This window comes from Nyctereutes procyonoides, unplaced genomic scaffold, assembly GCF_905146905.1.
Source record: "Nyctereutes procyonoides isolate TBG_1078 unplaced genomic scaffold, NYPRO_anot_genome, whole genome shotgun sequence".
NCBI classification, from domain to species: Eukaryota; Metazoa; Chordata; class Mammalia; order Carnivora; family Canidae; genus Nyctereutes; species Nyctereutes procyonoides.
In genome coordinates this window covers 24,565,011-24,585,934 of record NW_026575135.1, presented here as the reverse complement: position 1 = coordinate 24,585,934, position 20,924 = coordinate 24,565,011, and the positions used below count along the sequence as shown (strand labels likewise).

Genomic DNA, 20,924 nt, shown 5'->3' with positions numbered 1-20,924 from the left:
AAAAGGTAATCACTCATATTTTTTTGGCTTGTCCAGTTTTTACTTATTGTTAAATAACTCAAAGAGTTGCAAATTGTACAATATTTGTGAAGAAATAGACCACACATATCTCAGAGTAAACTTTATTACTTTTCCAGAAAATATATTCAGTAAATACAATAATGCATCAATAAATGTGGCCTCATATGCCTTTGAAATCTTAAAGTAATCTTCAATGATGTTGATCAGGAAATTCTTTCATTGGTGGAATTACTTCTCCAGTCTCCAGAATTATATCACCCTAAAAAAAAAAAAAAAAAAAAACCAAAGATGCATTAGCAGAAAAATCTTGCCTGCAGAGATGATAGTTTCACTTGGTCAGATCTCACAAGGAAAATGTGGTTCAGTGGTGGCATTCACATTTTGAAAGAGACTTAAAGTAGAAGCTGTCCAAAGATGAGCAATATTCAGAATATTAAAGTATATGTGAAGGTGAGGTATAAGTGAAGGAAGTATAAGGGGAAGTTTCACTCAAAATTTCCAGAAAGAGCAAGAAAGTGGTCTTCATAGGTGATAAAGAGATAATGTTTATTTTGTATAGCCTCAAGAAATAGGAAAAACCCTAAAAAGTTATGAGGAAACAGCTTCAATCCAATAGAAGGAGGTAATGTATTTCCACCTGTTTACTATTTGACTCAGATATGAGAGACAGAATGCAAACTTTGCCTGGGTAGCTGGTTCACTGTTATCTTCTCAAACCTAGATACAATGTGTATGGTAGAAAGGGCATGGGCTTTGGAGCCAGAATCAAGTGGTGAGAATTCTGGAACCTTCTCTAGGAAGCTGTATCATTTTAGGCAAATTACTTAGCTTTAGTTTCAGCTTTGTGTTTTAGACAGATTTTGTGAGCCTAACAGTCTTACGAATTACTGGGTAGACTAGAAATAACCCCAACCCCACCCTTGCCATTCCTTGACTTTTATTGTGTGTAAGCCATTATACATTTGGGGAGTAATTTGTTACACAGTTAGCATTACCTTAAAGTGGCACTAATGCTGCTGTAATAAAAATCAAACCAATGGCACTGGCTTAACATTGGAGGCAAGGACGCTGGAATTGAAGGCTAAAAGATGGGGCAGTAGTAACTTGGAAGCAAAGTGTCTAATGAATTGAGGTTCTGGGAGAAGTAGCTAAAAAAAAGTTATACTATGTTTGACTACTACTAGCTACCTTGGGAATATACTTTAAGAAATATAAGCTCAGGCAAGAAGAGGCAGATTTAAGAGGAGATACAAAAGTGGAAAGAAGAAAAAATTCAGGACCTTGCAGTACTGGAAAATAAGACTTTCTGAATCTCTAAAAACTAAGAGCTAACAATGAAGACATATTGAGAAACAGAAGCCCAATAAAACCCAAACAAAAGGGCTCTGTCCTATGGCAAAGTTCAGACTGATCTTGAACCAGTTCTTCAAATATCTTCCATATAACTCCATGGAGTTAAAGAGGCAGCTGTATGAGTACAAAGAAATGAGAGAACTTGGCAATTACACAAAGTACAGATGCATGTGAGACTGACTAGAAGCAAACAGACTCCCATCAAGTATTTTTCTTTACATAATTACCAACTGTTGTGGGAACTAGATGATCAAATAAACATATAGGCAACAAAAGTCTTTGAATGTTTGAGCTTAAAACAACCTCTGGCACTCAACCTTGTGTGCAGGAGGCAGATTTTAAAGGCTATCCAACCCTAAGAAGGGCATGCTTCCCAGTACCCATTTTAGACGTGGTCTAGGTTGAAAATGGACAGTATTTTTACGTGAAGATGAGGTATAAGTGAAGGAAGTATTTTGGCTTGTCCAGTTTGGGTTGAAAATGGACAAGAAAAAGAAAAAGAAAAAACCCAAAACCCTGGATGGACAGAACCAGGAAGAACAATGAACAAAGGTATTCCAGAAAACAATCAGTGCCCATTCAGCTACCTTACTGCACTCTGTTAGGAGCCTTGATGTTTGACCACTGGGATTTAGGAATGCCAAGAACTAGTGACTGCTTGCCGAATTCCACCACTGAGCAATGGGTGTGTTTGGGGACAGTGAGGGGAAGACAGGGCATACAATTAAACTGGCCTTCTTAGTTCACTGACCCTCAGATCTCCAAAAGAAGTCACATCTAACCCTGGCAGACACTACTGTACAATGTCTGGAGATCCTGCATTTGGGGCTGGTTGCAGCGAAGGTACAGGACTCGGATTTCCCTGTAGAGAAAGAACTATATTATATGTGTGGGGAGAAGGAAGCGAAGAACTATTTGGTAATTAGAAGGATGGACTGGGGCACAGACTCCAGGCATGGAAGGCTGGGAAATATATTTTTAAAAAAAGCACATAGAGGGGCACTTGGGTGGCTCAGTGGTTGAGCGTCTGCCTTCAGCTCAGGGCATGATCCCGGAGTCCCGGAATCAAGCCCCACATTGGGCACCCTGCATGGAGCTTGCGTTCTCCTTCTACCTATGTCTCTGACTCTGTGTCTCTCGTGAATAAATAAATAAAATCTTAAAGAAAAAAAAAAGCACATAGATCTATGTGACAATGACAATGAGTTCTGGCCAACAGGATCTGAAGAGAAGTGATGCACTAAGCTAGTTCCAAGTTTAGACCTTAAAATCCTCCTGAGATGTTCAACCCACTCTGCCTTAACATGATCTTTGGAAGCCTCATAGGCCAGATGGCATTAACTATAAGATGGTGGAGATCACCTGATGTGTATCAGTCTAAGATGTCAATAAGAAATAGACCTTTGTTTTGTTAAGCCACTGAGATCTGAGGGTTTGTTACTGCCTATCCTATTCTAATATATGTACAAATGAGCATTCTTTAGGTCCTCACAGGGGAAGTTTTTCAAAGGGTCAATGGCACAGAAACAAGAAGAGTGGCGGAAAAAATACAGGACTAGGCAAAATGCTATGGGATCACTGTGGTCTTCTAAAGAGAGCCTCACTTTCTTTTCCTTTGAACACAATGGCAAAATAAGTAAGTGATAATTATTTCAATGGAAGATTAAATAAATTACTCAACTGGTGAAACCAGTAAGATAATTTGCTATTTTGAGACTACCAAGGCCCTGACACATGTCAATTATATGCTACAAGATATAGAAGAAATCCCCTAATTCCTAAAGCAGAGGTCCACCGGAAGGGTTAGTCGATTTTGGTGCTTTGCCCTAAAGTTCCCTTCTGTTGCAGATGATAATGGATTAATGAGACCATGTCATTTGATTGAAGCAAGAACCAACACTGAGTTTTGCTTTTTAAAGTCACAGGACTTAGACATTGATGGTAGTTCATTATCTACCTATGACTAGAAATAGGACAAGAACCTAATCTGTATTTTGCTATGCTTAAACAATAACCTCACAAACAACCAGTAAAAATACCAACTGATGACTATGTAATCTTTTAATGCTGAAAAGATTCAACTTTAAATTAGGATAATAGCTTACATATTCAAACACAAAACTTAAAGTACACATTAACAGATTTAAAATCCACAAATGGAGAAGTTAATGTCAAACTGCCCTAAGAAATGACAGTTTGGAATTAATAACAGAGGAATTCAATTGCTGTTACATGCTCAAGTGTCTGCTCGGGCTAGTGCCCTAAATCCTCAACCCTACATGAAACAGGGTACCAGTAAAAAACTGTTGGTATCTTCAGTTCACTTTAGGACTATAAAGGTCATTTAAATTTTACATCCAGCTTCCAAAGAAATATGCCCACCTCCCATTTTCAACTGTAACTGCTGCCTTACAGTATCTCTTTTTTTTTTTTTACAAGAATGTACAAAACAAACTTAAAATGACAAAAGAAAGGAGCACTTTAATGATCACAGGGAGAAAAAGGAGAGAGAAAAGTAATAAAAGAAAAATCAGACATATTAAGACTTACTGGGAATATTCTGGGCTTCCTTTCAACAATGGCATATGGTTTTGCCTGCAATAAAAGTAATGCTCTGTTAATTAGTTTTAGATTGTTTTCTAAAATAAAATAGATCATATCCCAAATTTTTAACTTAAGCCCCAAACTTTCACTGAACTCCAGACTCCTACATTCAGCTGTTCACTCAAGATCTTTATTTGGCTATCACCAGTAGTCATCTCAAATTTAACCAGGTCCAGCTTGTAACCTCCCCCAGCCCCAAATGTTTCCTTATTGCAGCAAATGGCACTTTCATTCTAGTCTGAAAGGCCAAAAACCTTGACTCCTCAGCAGATGCTGTTGGTTCTATCTTGAGATTATATCATGAATCCAACTATTTCTCACTACCTAGTACTACTACCGTTATTCAAGCTTCTATCATTTCTTTTATCCACTAGTGTCCTGGTGTCTACACATGCCCCCTTAGTCTACTCTCCACATGGCAGAGTAGAGTGATTCTTTTAAGATGGACCACTCCTCTGCTCAAAGTTTCAGAATTCTTAGAGCAAAAACCAAAGTCCTTGCTGTGATATCTAAGACCCAATACAATCTGGCCCTTGGCTATCTGATCTTCTCTCTCTCTCTCTCTCTCTCTCTCTCTGTATTGTAGCCACAGTAGTTCCTTTGCTATTTTTTTTCCTTTAAGATAATTTATTTGAGAGAGACAGAGTGAGAGAGCACGAGGGGGGCAGTGGAGAGGGAGAAGCAGACCCCCCCCCCACCATGCTGAGCCTGAGGTAGGCCTCGATCCCGGGACTCCAGGATTATGACCTGAGCTGAAGGCACACACTCAACCGACTGAGCCACCCAGGTGCCCAGCAGTTCCTTTGCTATTAGTGCAATCAGTTGGGTCTGCTTGTGCCTCAGGGCCCCTATATGAAATGATTCCTCTACCTGAAATGTTCTTTTAGATATCTGCTTGGTCCATATCCTTATTTCATTTATGTTTCTTTTCTTTTTTAAATATTTTATTTATTTATTCATGAGAGACACACAGAGAGAGAGAGGCAGAGACACAGGCAGAGGGAAGAGCAGGCTCCATGCAGGGAGCCCCACATGGGACTCGATCCCGGGTCTCCAGGGTCACGCCCTGGGCCGAAGGTGGCGCTAAACCGCTGAGCCACCTGGGCTGCCCTATGTTTCTTTTAAAACAGCACTTTCCCAGCAATATCTAGTCTTTTACCCTGCTTAGTTTTTCTTCTATAGATTATCACCCCCTATAACATTATATGCCTCCTTATTTATTGCCAGTCTTCAAGACTAGAATAAACATTTCATGAGGGCAGAGACTCAATCTGCTTTGTTCACTGCTATATCCCCATGTTTAGAACAGTGCCTTGCACACAAGAGATACCAAAAATGTTTGTTAAATAAATGTATTTATTAAGCATACACATCTGCATAAGATAACACACGAACAAAATTTTATTAAAAGATGATTGGCATAATTTAAGACTCAAACTGGAGCCACAAGCAGGAAATAAATTCAGAATACAATGTAAATACATTAAAATGTCTTTGAAGTACTGGGGCCAGAGGCAAGAAGACACTGAAATGTCCCTAGAATGTAAAATTCAATTAGTCAGTAAAGGTGTTAACTGAAGCAAACTGGCTACAACATAAATGAGGATGCAGATCTACCCAAATCCAGAGAAGGAATAAGGTAAGGGAGAAATTTTGGGACCTCTATTGACATTAAAACCTTTAGCTAATTATGTCCATCTGTGGCTCAGGAAAAATCTCCTGGAAGTATGACTCCCTCAGATAAGCAACTACATTAAAGTCTCTAATTGTCAAACCAGTAACAGCACCTTATTAAATCTACTTCTCTTAGAAGATGTCTTTTCAATCCTAGAAAAATTTAGTTAAATATAGATATAATAAAGATTAAACCTAGAGAATAAACAGATGTCAAATTTAATAAATTCTTAAAACACCAGGACAATCCATATATTCTGCTATTTAGAACATTTGTATTGTTTAAGGTAATCAATCTGGCTATTAGAGGTTCTAAAAGATTAGTTTTAGGATTCTAGTTAAATTGCATAATTGATTTAGGCTTGTGACCATAAGTTTAAAAAGATTTTGCTTCCTAGTGTCATTAACTTGCCCTATAAATGCTTAAAAACAAAATTCAGCATATAAATATAAAATGTCTAAACACAGCTTAAAACATGTAAGAGATATGATTATATTTGTAAGTGGAATTTAGGAGAGTTCAACTTGAATTACTCCAAAGATTATAAGAACAAACAAAGGAGACTGCTCATATTTTACTAGATGTATAAGTAATTTAACAGAATTTTTAAACTGAATATAAAGAATAGGAAAAAAGGAGATTTTTTAAATCTGAAACTGATAAACTGAATTTTAATTTATATTCCAGGTAACTGTGGACAGTTCTTTCTGAACATAAAAACCACTCTTGGATATTAAAAAAAAAAAAAAACTTGTACTGGATTGCCTGGGTGACTCAGTGGATGAGTGTCTACCTTCAGCTCAGGGCGTGATTCCGGAGTCCCGGGATCGAGTCCCACATTGGGCTCCCCACAAGGAGCCTGCTTCTCCCTCTGCCTCTCTCTGTCTCTCATGAATAAATAAATAAAATCTTAAAAAAAAAAAAACTGCACTGACAGTAGTAATAGATTTTTCTTCTCTAGAGTCTTGCATGTTAAGACAGTAAAAAAATAACAGACATATAATGATTATGAAATAGCCTGTGGACTTGCAGGTGAAAATAAATATAAAATTTTGCATAAGCCCATTAGCAAGAGAAACATAAACTATCCTCTGACCCTCAGACATATAAATTGTTAGCCCTCTTTAATGGTTGCAGGAAGATTTTCTGTTGGTTTATAAAGTGAAAACACTAAACTCCAACTCTAATTCCTACCAGCCTCCACTAATTTCATGCTTCTAACATAGAAGACAGGCCATGTCCACTTGGACATCCCTAATACTGATGCTGACAGCACATGCTCCTATACAAATTTACTCCTTTACAAAACCCTATGTATATAACTTCCAAGGCTAGAAATTTTATAGTCATTAACTGCCTCTGAACTTTGGTTTCATTCCCAACTTAACTTGAGTCGTCTTCCTTAAACAATGTGTTCTGGCAATTTAATGAAATAAAATTAATTTTAAAAATAAGATGCTTGTCATACAAAAAAAAAAAAAGTCTTCGGGCTTCACTCTTCTTTTTCATTTCTGCTATCTTCACCCTAACCAGATTCTCATCAACTAAAATCTATTAAACTGCAACAGTCTCTAGTTGATTTACCTCACATCAGTACTTTCCTCCCTTCAATTACCCCCATCATATCAATGTTTTTTATGTTTTCCTAAATATAGCACTTTATCAACTCACTCTCTTATTGAAAAATGCAAAGCTTCCTCATTCAGGTCCTGACATCTTACTATAGACTGCCACTCCATCATTGCCCCAAACCATCCTTCTTACAGATGTCCTCTTCCCCTTGCTCAGGTTCCAATATCCTACCCCAGGTTACTACCACTGCTACTCTCCAAACAGGTATACTCACCACCACCACCCCCAACATCCCCCTCTCCCTGGGACCTAATAACCTCACTGGATATAAGAATGGGTTTGGATTACAACACTCCATGCTGGGCAGCCACCACTGCGCTCCCTTAAATGTACTCCTTCTTCACCCTGCCTTGGATCCAACACCTATACCAGACTATCCCTTGACTTTAAAATATGGCAACTGCCTCAGTTTAATCACCACATGCAAGATCTTCCCATGACAAAGTTCAAGCTTTTGGACATCCTGGATTCTAAAGAACGAAAATGGTGAAAATCAGAATGAAGGGAAGGGAAATAGGACGATAACAAAGATAACCTTTGTCTATTTTGACTTTATTCTGTATCATATCTATGCTCAGAAAAGGAGCAGAAATTCTTTGCTCCCTTCCTACTTAGAACCCCAAGTTTACACTAGTATTATGAGGTTGATTTCATTCTGATCATTTAAACATTGTTTTTATGAGAAAATGCACTTCAGGGATCCCTGGGTGGCGCAGAGGTTTGGCGCCTGCCTTTGGCCCAGGGCGCGATCCTGGAGACCCGGGATCGAATCCCACGTCGGGCTCCCGGTGCATGGAGCCTGCTTCTCCCTCTGCCTATGTCTCTGCCTCTCTCTCTCTCTCTGTGTGACTATCATAAATAAAAAAAAAAAAAAAAAAAAAGAGAGAGAGAGAGAGAGAGAAAGCACTTCAAGTTGTAATAAACTAATATAAAGATTAATTAAAAAAAAAATCAGGGATCCCTGGGTGGCTCAGCAGTTTAGCGCCTGCCTTTAACCCAGGGCATGATCCTGTAGTCCCAGGATCAAGTCCCACATCGGGCTCCCTGCATGGAACCTGCTTCTCCCTCTGCCTGTCTCTGCCTCTCTCTCTCTCTCTCTCTGTCTCTCATGAATAAATAAATAAAACTTAAAAAAAATAAATAAATAAAAAACCACACTTTCCTTAAGTTTCAATAAAACTTTTACTTAACTATTTTATTGAAAGTAGTTCAAAATCAGTTTGTTTTTATTTTTCAAAATCAGTTTTAAGTGGCAGATTATTTCCACTAAGTAAAGCAGGGTAAGGCATGCCCACATAGGAAATAATTTTGTACAATATTAAAAATAATTCTGAAAAATACATACTTAAAACATACTTACATTCACATGATATTTGATATAATAATGAACAATCCAGGCAGGTATAAGTACATGAGTAAAAGCAAAGATACCGTGTCGGTATACCTTGTAAATCTGGGGAGAAAAGAAACATACATGATCAGGTATCTCATTTTTTTATGTTTGTGGCAGAAAAAATGCATCAATGATATAATAATTTCATGATTATTTTTAAATGTCTACTTGCTATATATTTCCTTACAGTCTGTAAGTAACCTCACTCATTTAAGTATTTTTATTAAACAAAGGACCTGCTAGGGCATAACTACAGAGTTCAGAGCAAACAAGGCTCAAGACAATTACCATTTTGCAAAGCTACAGTAAGGTATTCATAGATATATATATATATATACATATAGATATAGATATGTATGTCATAGACATGTATATATATATGTATTTTAAAGACTTTTAAAAATGTCCTTATTATAAGTTTACTAAAGATAAACATGGCATAAATAATGAAAAAATAACTTTAACCAATTTAATTAGAATAATCAAACCTACAGAATTTTTCAGATAAAGTCAACCCCCTAATTTACCAATTTCAGATACCACAATCAACATCACTTGCACCATTCTAGGTATAAGGCACAACCCTGAGCACACCAAAGCTTGAAAAAGAAAGTTTTACATACTGGAATAGATAGAGGTGTTCCAAGCTCACTTTGAGATGCTTTCAAGTACACTATTTTTAAAAAGAAAGGTAAAATAGAACTAAAAATGGAACCTTCATGAGGCAGCCAATTTGACTGAAACATACCTTTATTACCAGGGATAACTAGACCCTAGGTGCTATAGTACATATGATTATAGAAGGAAAATTAATTCAAAGTATGGAAAAACAGACTAAAATAATTATTTACTTCCTTATATCACTGGCTGTTGGGTGGGATGTTAGCTTTCAACCAGTAGCTGCCAAAATCAACAATGTCAGGGATAATGTCAGGGATACAAAAGGTGACAGCAAAGTTGAATTAAAGTTTAATTTTACCACCATAAATAAGTATCTAATACCACTTTCTCAGAAAAATTTGCACAAGACTTGGTAGCACAGTAAGAAAGTAGATACACTTGGATCTCAATGTGAACTCCTTCAACTCCTAACTCTGTGACCACGAATAAATCACTCGATTTTTGTAGGTCTCATTTTCTACTACACATTTAAATTAAGGATTTGGAGTCGTTTCTACCTTACAGAAGTAAAGAATTAAATAAAGTAACACATGTCACACCTTCAGCAAAATGCAGGGCAGAAAGTAAGTACTCAAGCGTTACTTAATAGTGTCACTACCATTATCATTAGTCAATGTTGTGGCTTGTTGAAAGCAATTTTGAGATAAGAGTGTTCATCACTTAAATTGATGTAATTTAATGACCTAAGAAAATGTCCAGAGACCCTGAAAATAAAGACAGCTCTTAAATGAGTGACTTTCTGCAGTGTAAAGCCCAGAAATGTCACTTTTAAATTAAACAGTGTGTTAAAAGTACATAGTGGTAGTTCAGAAAGGTGGTTCTTGAATATTACTCATTAAGCATACCAACAGGATCCTATCTTTTATGGTGATCACATGGAGTTAGATGACCAGTTAGAGGCTCCTTGTGTCTTCTAGTAGTTAAGTGTAGTGTTATCCTCTATAACCTCAACCTTACAAAGCAGATAGGTGTTCTTAAATAACTAAAGTTACAGAATTTTCACTCAAGTGAATCCTTCTATCATTCTGCAAAACCTAAGCAAAGATTTGCCTCTTTAAGAATATCCACTGGAAAAAGGACAGTCTCTTCAATAAATGGTGCTGAGAAAATTGGACAGCCACGTGCAGAAGAATGAAACCAGACCATTCTCCTACACCATACACAAAGATAAACTCAAAATGAATGAAAGATCTAAATGTGAGACAAGAATCCATCAAAGTCCTAGAGAAGAACTCAGGCAACACCCTTTTTGAACTTGGCCACAGCAACTTCTTGCAAGATACATCTATGAAGGCAAGGGAAACAAAAGCAAAAATGAATTATTGGGACTTAATCAGAATAAAAAGCTTCTGCACAGCAAAAGAAACAGCCAACAAAACTAAAAGACAACCTACAGAATGGGAGAAGATATTTGCAAATGATATATCAGATAAAGGGCTAGTATCCAAAATCTATAAAGAACTTATTAAATTCAACACCCAAGAAACAAACAATCCAATCATGAAATAGGCAAAAGACATGAACATAAATTTCACAGAGGAAGACATAGACATGGCCAACAAGCACATGAGAAAATGCTCCGCATCACTGGCCATCAGGGAAATACAAATCAAAACCACAATGAGATACCACCTCACACCAGTGAGAATGGGGAAAATTAACAAGGCAGGAAACAACAAATGTTGGAGAGGATGCGGAGAAAAGGGAACCCTCTTACACTGTTGGTGGGAATGTGAACTGGTGCAGCCACTCTGGAAAACTGTGTGGAGGTTCCTCAAAGAGTTAAAAATAGACCTGCCCTACGACCCAGCAATTGCACTGTTAGGGATTTACCCCAAAGATACAGATGCAATGAAACGCCAGGACACCTGCACCCCGATGTTTCTAGCAGCCATGTCCACAATAGTCAAACTGTGGAAGGAGCCTCGGTGCCCATCGAAAGATGAATGGATAAAGAAGATGTGGTCTATGTATACAATGGAATATTACTCAGCCATTAGAAACGACAAATACCCACCATTTGCTTCAACGTGGATGGAAGTGGAGGGTGTTATGCTGAGTGAAGTAAGTCAATCGGAGAAGGACAAACATTATACGGTGTCACTCATATGGAGAATATGAGAAATAGTGAAAGGGATTATAAGGGAAAGGAGGAGAACTGTGTGGGAAAAATTAGAGGGAGACAAACCATGAGAGACTCCTAACTCTGGGAAACGAACCTAGGGTGCGTGAGGTGGCGGGGTGGGGGTGGCTGGGTGACGGGCACTGAGGGGGGCACTTGACGGGATGAGCACTGGGTGTTATTTATACTCTATGTTGGCAAATTGAACTTCCATAAAAACAAATGGGGAAAAAAAAAAAAAGATTCGCCTCCTTCTCGTCACACTTGACAGCGACAGGGCAGGACTCTCCCAAAGCTCCATGTGCTCCTGAACTCCAGAACTTCCAGCCCAGGACTCTCGGGACAAGTTAGCGAACCTGCTAAGCCTAAGTCCCGGTTGAACCTGGTTCTCCTTCAAGGAACCGCCTGGCCTTGCCGGCCCGGAGTGATGTCAGTCCCTGGTGTGGCCACAACGGGCAGGAGGCGCCCAGCAGCCACGCTGGGGGGCGCAGCAGGGCGCGAGCATCAGCGCCGGGGAGGCCCCTCACTCACCACGTTCTTCCAGGGGGTCTGGTCCCGCAAAAACTTATTCCAAAATTTCTCCATAGGCCACACCCGCTGCGGGGGCAGCACCGGCTCCCGGGCGCTGAGCTCCTGGTCCTTTAGCCATCGCCTTCTCAGCTGTTGGAGCTGCTGCAGACGAAGCTTCTCGTCTGGCGTGTACCCCGCCATGTCGCCGCCGGCACCAAGGCAGGACGCGGCGCGTCCCCGACCAGCGTCCGGTCCCTTAGGCGCGCAGCCAGCCCCGCTCCGAGGCGACCTTGCGAGGACGCCGGGAGCGGCGCGCCATTATGACGTCACCACGCTCCTGCCCCTGCCCCTGCCCCGGCTGCAGTCTGCGCGCGGCGGCTGGGCTTGCGCAGTGTCTCCGCGGCGATTACCCGCGAGGGGGGTGGCGGCGCGTTTTAGCTGTGGGAGAGGGGGAGGCCGAGTGGCCGGAAGAAGGAAGCAGGGGAGGTCCGAGGACGGAGTGGCGTGCTCGGCCCTGGGAGGACGAGGGTCTGTGATCCAATGAATGTGAGGTCCAAGCGCAGATTCTTCACCCCCCTCGCCCGCCTTGGTGCTCCTCTTCCCCCGACCTGGAGAATGTGGAGGACGGTACTTCCAAGTTTAAACCCCCAGCCGTGTAAGTAACCGGTAAAGCGACCTTGGGCAGTCTCCGTCTGTTCCTTCATCTGGACGGCGGAGGCAGAAAGAGTAGCTAAATGTCTAACAGAATTCGGCACGTTCTTGCTTTGACCCAGCAATCCCACGTCGAGGACTCTATCCCAAAGATGTGGTGGTGAAAATATGAAAAGAGTATGCAGGCGTAAACACTGCAGCGCTATTTACAATAAAATACTGAAGATTATCCCCAAATTCCTCAATAGTGGACTGGTTGAATGGATTATGGTGCAACACTGGAATGAAGTGCTCTACATGCAACCGTGGAACGATCCCTAGAATATATTAAGTGAAAGAAAACGAAGTGGAGGGAAGTGTATGTAGTATGCTCCCTTTTATCCCGAGAGAGAAGAGTCGTAGTAATACTGAATATACATATATGTTTGCTTATATTTTAAAAATAAAAGGAAGGAAACTTGTTTTGTTTTAAAATGCTACCAAGAGGGGAGGAAAGGGAATAGGAGAGAGGAGACAGGGATAGAAGGTAGGCATCTCTGAATATATCCTATGTAACCGATTTAGTCTAAAGCAATGTAAACATTTTATTATAAAACAATTAAATTTACAAAATCTCCTCTAGAAATCAAAAGTGAAAATACATGAATCTAACTGATCTGCTACATGGCATAACCTCCAGAACACACACCACTTCAATTAGTTTAACCCATCAAATTACTATGCATCTAGAGAGAGAGAGACACCTCAAAGAAAAAGGAACTGCCAAAAAAAATCTTAAACTGTTTTAGGTAATTAGATTGTTGGTAGTGGTGGTATTATTAATCTGACACTGAAAATAAACATTTATGCTGGAATTTTTGTAATAGGAGAAACGAGACACAAATGTAAGTTGCACGAGTTTAAGTAAAAACTTTGAAGTCCTGAATTTGAATCGAAAGACTCAGTAACAACTCATGATGTATTTTATCTTTAAACATATTTATTATTTATCCTAGCTCTGCCCATTGAAATGGCCCCAAAACAACGGCCAATCTAGTGACGATGAACATATCTAGCTCCTAGATTGTGATTTCTAAATACCATTTCCCATTAGAAGGAGCCAGGACTCCTGAGAACTGCAAATGTTTGCAGTTCTCAAACATTTTGCTTCTCAAATTTCTTTAAACTCTTAAAAACTATTGAGGATCCCAAAGAGCTTTTGTGTGCATGGGTTATACCTACTGATGTTTACTGCATTGGAAATTAAAACAGATTTTAAAATAACAAAATATCCATTAACAAAAAATATTTTGTGAGAAGAGTGCCATCATTTTACATTTTTGTCTGGGCCAATAAATGACAGCAGAATTTTTAAAACCACTTGTACATTCAGTCATAATATCATACACCAGGTAGCCCTTGGGAAACTATATATACATTTATGAGAGACCGAAAATTTAAAAGGGCCAAGCATCTTAGTATTAGTAGGAAAATAATTCTGGTCTCACAGACCCCATGAAAGGATCACAGGGACTCCCAGGGGTCTCCAGATCACACTTTGAGAACCACTGCTTTAGAGAAATAGCTAATTCCATGTCTGAGTTATAGAAATGTAAAAGAAGCCAGGAACATATTGTGTTAGCAGAAAGCAGGGAAATTTTTAAAGACAGGTTCATGTCAAAAGGATTCAGGAACCAACTTATTTTTTTTTATTTATTTATGATAGTCACACACAGAGAGAGACACAGGCAGAGCGAGAGGCAGGCTCCATGTAGGGAGCTTGGTGTGGGACTCCATCCCAGGACTCCAGGATCGCGCCCTGGGCCAAAGGCAGGCGCCCAACCGCTGCGCCACCCGGGGATCCCTGGAACCAACTTAAATAGACTTCCTCTGGTCAAAGAAAATAATTTGAGCATCAGTAAGTATAATGATTTCAGTGGAATGAAAATATCAAATAGGTTCACGCACATGAGTTCATAATAAGTTAAAAAAAAAAAAGAAAAACAACCCATTGATCATTTTTGGATGGTATTAGGGAACCAATTCATTATTTTGAAAACTGTTAAGTGAAGGGGAAAAATCAAGCACTTTTCTGGCATCTCTATATAAATTGCATCTTGGAGTAACAAAATAGTTGATGAAGGAAAATTTAATTAAAGAAGCATAAAAACCTAATAAAAGAAGGAGGAGGAGGATCCCTGTGTGGCTCAGAGGTTTAGCGCCTGCCTTCAGCCCAGGGTGTGGTCCTGGAGTCCTGGGATGGAGTCCCACACCAAGCTCCCTACATGGAGCCTGCCTCTCGCTCTGCCTGTGTCTCTGCCTCTCTCTGTGTGTGTCTCTGATGAATAAATAAATAAAATATTTTTTAAAAATAAAATTTAAAAAAAGGTCTTAAAAGAAGGGATGATGAAAAGCTGCTGACATTTCAGTGGGTAGAGCATGTGACTCTCAATCTCAGGATCATGAATTCAAGTTCCATATTGGGTATGGCAACTAATACTTAAAAAAATAATGCTGCTGACATCCCGAAAAGAGAGCACCTGCGCCTCCTGGTGGAAAACTGCTTCACTGCCTGTGAAGTTAGTCTTGCCAAACAAAAAGCTGAACTTCAATCTGATGTTTTTCATCTAACTACTCCTTTAAAGGAAATACAGGTACAGACTCCTCTAACTCCTAAACAGCACCAAAATAGTACATTCAAAAATTCCGTATAGTCAAAACTGTAGACAATAGACTTCATTTCTTGAACAAAAATATATTGAAGGGAAAGATAAAATGAGAGAGGGGAAGAAAAAGAGAAGCCACGGATTAAAAGATAATAACTCACAAATAAGAAAATAAACAAGCAGTGTAAAAAATGGGCTAAAGACCACAATAGATACCTCACTAAAGAAGATCTACAGATGGCAAGAAAGCACATGAAAACATGTTCCACATCATATATCATCAGGGAAATGCAAATTAGAACAGTGAGATACCATTATACAGCTATTAGAAGGGCCAAAATCTGGGACCCTGACAACAACAAATGCTGGTGAGAATGAGAAGAAATAGAAACTCTCATAAATTATTGGTGGGAATGCAAAGTATTACAGTCACTTTGGAAGACCATTTGGCAGTTTCTTACAAAATTAAATATACTCTTACTATATGATCCAGCAATCACACTCCTTTGTATTTAAGGAAAGGAATTGAAAACTTACGTCCACACAAAACCCTCATATGGATGTTTATAGCAGCTTTATTCATAACTGCCAAAATTTGGAAGCAACCAAGATGTCCTTCTGTAGGTAAATGGATAAACTGTGGTACATCCAGACAATAGAATATTATATAACAAAAAGAAATGAGCTACCAACTGATAAAAAGGCATGAAAGAACCTTACATGCATATTACTAAGAAAGAAGCCGATATAAGAAGGCTGCATACTATCTGACTCCCACTGTATGACATTCTGGAAAAGCAAAACTATGGAGGCAGTAAAACGATCAGTGGTTGCCAGGCCAGGAGGCAGGAGTTGGTGTATGAATAGGAAGAACATAGGGTTTTTAGGGCAGTGAAAATATTCTGTGTGATATTGTAATAATGGATATATGTTGTTATACATTTGCTCAAACCCATTGAATGTATGCCACCAAGAGTGAATCCTAAGGTAAACTATGGAGTTTGGGTGATTATAGTGTGTCAAGGTAGGTTCATCCTTGGTATTAAAAAAAGAGCACTATTCTGATGAGGGATGTTGATAATGGAGGAGGCTCTGCATGTGCGAGAGAGCAGGGGGTATTTGGAAATTCTCTGTACTTTTTTCCCAATACTATTATAAACCTAAAACTAAATCCGGTCTTTTTAAAATGAGAAACAATGAGAGAAATGTGAACACTACCTTGATCTATTAGGATATTAAGGAATAATTGTTAATTTTTAAAATGATGATATTGTCATATTTTTAAGAGGAATTCTTATCTCTTAGAGATACTTTCTGAAATACTTATGGGTGAGAGGGTACTATGCCTGGAATTTACTTCTAAATAATTGGAGAGGGAGAATAGAGGTTTCAAGGAAATAAGATTAGTAATAAGTTGGTAATTGTTGATGCTAAGAGGAAAATGTGGGAGAGGATTATACTCTTTTCATAAACGATTTTGTATATTTTTGAAGTTCTTCCAAATAAAAAGTTTTCAAAGATTGTATGTCTTGAAGTAATAAATATACTATGCATTTAAGCTATTATCAACCCTCATTCTATCTTAGAAGAACTACATTTTATTTTTTATTTAATTTTTTAAGATTTTATTCATTTATTCATGAGACACACACACACACATACAGAGAGAGATCGAGAGAGAGAGAGGCAGAAGAAGCAGGCTCCGTGCAGGGAGCCTGACATGGGACTCGATCCCGGGTCTCCAGGATCAGGTCCTGGGCTGAAGGCGGCACTAAACCGCTGAGCCACCTGGGCTGCCCAGAACTACATTTTAGACTAAAATTCTACATCCTTCTTAGGCTAGAGCTCCCAACTTTGTTCTGATGAGACACAAAAACTGATAGTCAAGTGAGAGTTAAGTCTCTGAGTTCTCACTCATCCCAGGAAGGATATAGATCCTCAATAAGGCATTTGGTAACCCACATAAATGCTTCTTTAGTGAGTAGAGTTAAAGATATCTACTAATTTCTTGAACTTGAGACCTTCATTCTAACTTACTCTTTTCTCCTACCACCATTACCTTTAAGAAGAAAAAGAAAGAAAAAAATCAATATATATGTATATATGTTTTTAAGATTTTATCCATTCATTCATGAGAGACACAGAGAGGCAGAGAAACAGGCAGAGGGAGAAGCAGGCTCTCTGTAGGGAGCCGGATGTAGGACCGGATCTCAGAACTGTGGGATCAAGCCCTGAGCCAGAGGCCGACACTCAACTGCTGAGCCACCCAGGCATCCCTCTAAAATATATTCTTAATACCACTGGCTACTGCCTCCCATATTTCTACCCCTTCCCATTTACCTATGGCTATGAAACTCATGAAGAAGATGAGTTGAATAAAAACAAAATACAGTGAGGAAGCATGCTCACTTACCATACCTGGGAAATGTATGTAAATTCAAAAGGTCAGTAATACCTGGATAACTACTGGATATCCCCACAAGAGGGCACTCTAGCTTGTGGGAAAATTATAAATACTATACAATTAAGTTGAGCTTTTCATAAGATCTCGTTAACCAGTCCACAAAACCGGGAAGGAGCTACAGCACAGTGGGCAAGGAAAAGGAGCCGGGAGATAAGGTGACAGGTTGTCTTCTGTCAATAATCTCTCTTCTTCAACTTAGGATCTAGTAGAGTCCAGGTACTCTTCCAGGTATGTTTTTAAAAGCCAGCTTGGTGTGACTCCTGATAGGGTATACCATTTGGGGCAGACATGAAATTAAGACCATGAATTTCAGGTGATGAGGGACAGATAGCTGAACTGAGTGCAGGGCCCCATCACCAGACGGAATCTGCAACCAGGAATTGATATGCAGTTTCCTTCAAACTCCTTTTCAAACTTCCACTCAGAAATTGAAAAGCCTTTGTGCTGTCTTCATTTTAAACACTTATTCAAGCATATTTAATTTCTTTATAAATTCCTTTATCTTTTAGTAAGTTTTTTTCATCTTATTCTTTTGCTTTAAAAAAATTATATGGGGGGGAGGGGCAAGATGGCGGAAGAGCAGGGTCCCCAAATCACCTGTCCCCACCAAATTACCTAGATAACCTTCAAACCATCCTGAAAATTTACGAATTCGGCCTGAGATGTAAAGAGAGACCAGCTGGAATGCTACAGTGAGAAGAGTTCGCGCTTCTATCCAGGTAGGAAGACGGGGAAAGAGAAATAAAGAAACAAAAGGCCTCCTTAGGGGGGCCTAAGGAGGGGGAGGGGCCCCGCGAGGAGCCGGGCTGAGGCCGGGGCCAGTGTCCCCAGGACAGGAGAGCCCCGTCCCGGAGGAGCAGGAGCTGCACCAACCTTCCCGGGGGAAAGGGGCTCGCAGGGAGTTAGAGCAGGACCCAGGAGGGCGGGGATGCCCTCGGGCTCCCGGGGACACTAACAGACACCTGCGAGCGCAGGAGAGTGCGCCGAGCTCCCTAAGGGCTGCAGCGCGCACGGCGGGACCGACCGGAGCAGCTCGGAGGGGCTCGGGCGGCGGCTCCGCGGAGGGGGCTGCGGGGCGGGAGCGGCTCCGCGGAGGGGGCTGCGGGGCGGGAGCGCGAATCCCACAGCGCAGGCCCCGGAGCACAGGGCGCCGGGACCCAGCCCAGGATCCGGCCTCCCCCGGGACAGGCAGAGGCCGGGAGGGCCCAGGACAGCAAGGACGCCCCTGCCCCGAGCTGAGCAGATCAGCGGCCCCGCCCCGGAGCCTCCAGGCCCTGCGGACGGAGAGCCGAGAGCCCCGAGCCCCGTAGTTCCTGCGGAGGCTGAATCCAGGCTTCCAGAGTTGCCATAGCAACTGCAGCTGTTCCTCCTGGGGCCTCACGGGGTAAACAACCCCCGCTGAGCCCGGCAGCAGGCAGGGGCAGAGCAGCTCCCCCAAGTGCTGACACCTGAAAATCAGCACAGCAGGCCCCTCCCCCAGAAGACCAGCTGGACAGACCAGTGATACTCCCCCGTGTTCCAATACAACTTGTTTTTGGCCACTCTGCACTGAGCAAAATGACTAGAAGGAAAACCTCACCTCAAAAGAAAGAATCAGAAACAGCCCTCTCTCCCACAGGGTTACAAAATCTGGATTACACTTCAATGTCAGAAAGCCAATTCAGAAGCACTATTCTACAGCTACTGGTGGCTCTAGAAAAAAGCATTAAGGACTCACGAGACTTCATGACTGCAGAATTTAGATCCAATCAGGCAGAAATTAAAAATCAATTGAATGAGATGCAATCCAAACTAGAAGTCCTAACGACGAGGGTTAACGAGGTGGAAGAACGAGTGAGTGACATAGAAGACAAGTTAATGGCAAAGAGGGAAACTGAGGAAAAAAGAGACAATCAATTAAGGGACCATGAAGACAGATTAAGGGAAATAAATGACAACCTAAGGAAGAAAAACCTACACTTAATTGGGGTTCCCGAGGGCGCCGAAAGGGACAGAGGGCCAGAATATGTATTTGAACAAATCCTAGCTGAAAACTTTCCCAATCTGGGAAGGGAAACAGGCATTCAGATCCAGGAAATAGAGAGATCCCCCCTAAAATCAATAAAAACCGTTCAACACCTCGACATTTAATAGTGAAGCTTGCAAATTCCAAAGATAAAGAGAAGATCCTTAAAGCAGCAAGAGACAAGAAGTCCCTGACTTTCATGGGGAGGAATATTAGGGTAACAGCAGACCTCTCCACAGAGACCTGGCAGGCCAGAAAGGGCTGGCAGGATATATTCAGGGTCCTAAATGAGAAGAACATGCAACCAAGAATACTTTATCCAGCAAGGCTCTCATTCAAAATGGAAGGAGAGATAAAGAGCTTCCAAGACAGGCAGGAACTGAAAAAATATGTGACCTCCAAACCAGCTCTGCAAGAGATTTTAAGGGGGACTCTTAAAACTCCCCTTTAAGAAGAAGTTCAGTGGAACAATCCACAAAAACAAGGACTAAATAGATATCATGATGACACTAAACTCATATCTGTCAATAGTAACTCTGAACGTGAATGGGCTTAATGACCCCATCAAAAGGCGCAGGGTTTCAGACTGGATAAAAAAGCAGGACCCATCTATTTGCTGTCTACAAGAGACTCATTTTAGACAGAAGGACACCTACAACCTGAAAATAAAAGGTTGGAGAACCATTTACCATTCAAATGGTTCTCAAAATATACCCTAAAAACTACAGAACACTTCTGAAAGAAATTGAGGAAGACACAAAGAGATGGAAAAATATTCCATGCTCATGGATTGGCAGAATTAATATTGTGAAAATGTCAATGTTACCCAGGGCAATTTACACGTATAATGCAATCCCTATCAAAATACCATGGACTTTCTTCAGAGACTTAGAACAAATTATTTTAAGATTTGTGTGGAATCAGAAAAGACCCCAAACAGCCAGGGGAATTTTAAAAAAGAAAACCATATCTGGGGGCATCACAATGCCAGATTTCAGGTTGTACTACAAAGCTGTGTTCATCAAGACAGTGTGGTACTGGAACAAAAACAGACATATAGATCAATGGAACAGAACAGAGAACCCAGAAGTGGACCCTGAACTTTATGGTCAACTAATATACAATAAAGGAGGAAAGATGATCCACTGGAAGAAAGACAGTCTCTTCA

General features: G+C 40.4%; 1 protein-coding gene across 1 annotated transcript; it reads right to left on the bottom strand.

Moving 5' to 3' along the window:
• Positions 1–108: 108 nt before the first annotated feature.
• NDUFB6 (NADH:ubiquinone oxidoreductase subunit B6) lies at positions 109–12,314 on the bottom strand. Its single transcript, XM_055301778.1, has 4 exons — positions 12,013–12,314; positions 8,646–8,738; positions 3,925–3,969; positions 109–280 (listed from the first exon to the last, which is right to left on the bottom strand). The coding sequence occupies exons 1-4, from the start codon at positions 12,190–12,192 to the stop codon at positions 212–214; spliced, it is 387 nt and encodes a 128-aa protein (XP_055157753.1). The 5' UTR covers positions 12,193–12,314; the 3' UTR covers positions 109–211.
• Between the last annotated feature and the right edge of the window lie 8,610 nt (positions 12,315–20,924).

Bases quoted from the DNA above. Each gene is read 5' to 3' on its own strand.
- NDUFB6 (XM_055301778.1), bottom strand. From the start codon at position 12,192: ATGGCGGGGTACACGCCAGACGAGAAGCTTCGTCTGCAGCAGCTCCAA. The intron at 8,739-12,012 runs GTGAGTGAGGGG...TTTTCTCCCCAG, and splicing joins AGACCCCCTGGAAGAACGTG to ATTTACAAGGTATACCGACA. The intron at 281-3,924 runs GTAAGTCTTAAT...TTTTTTTTTTAG, and splicing joins GGAAGCCCAGAATATTCCCA to GGTGATATAATTCTGGAGAC.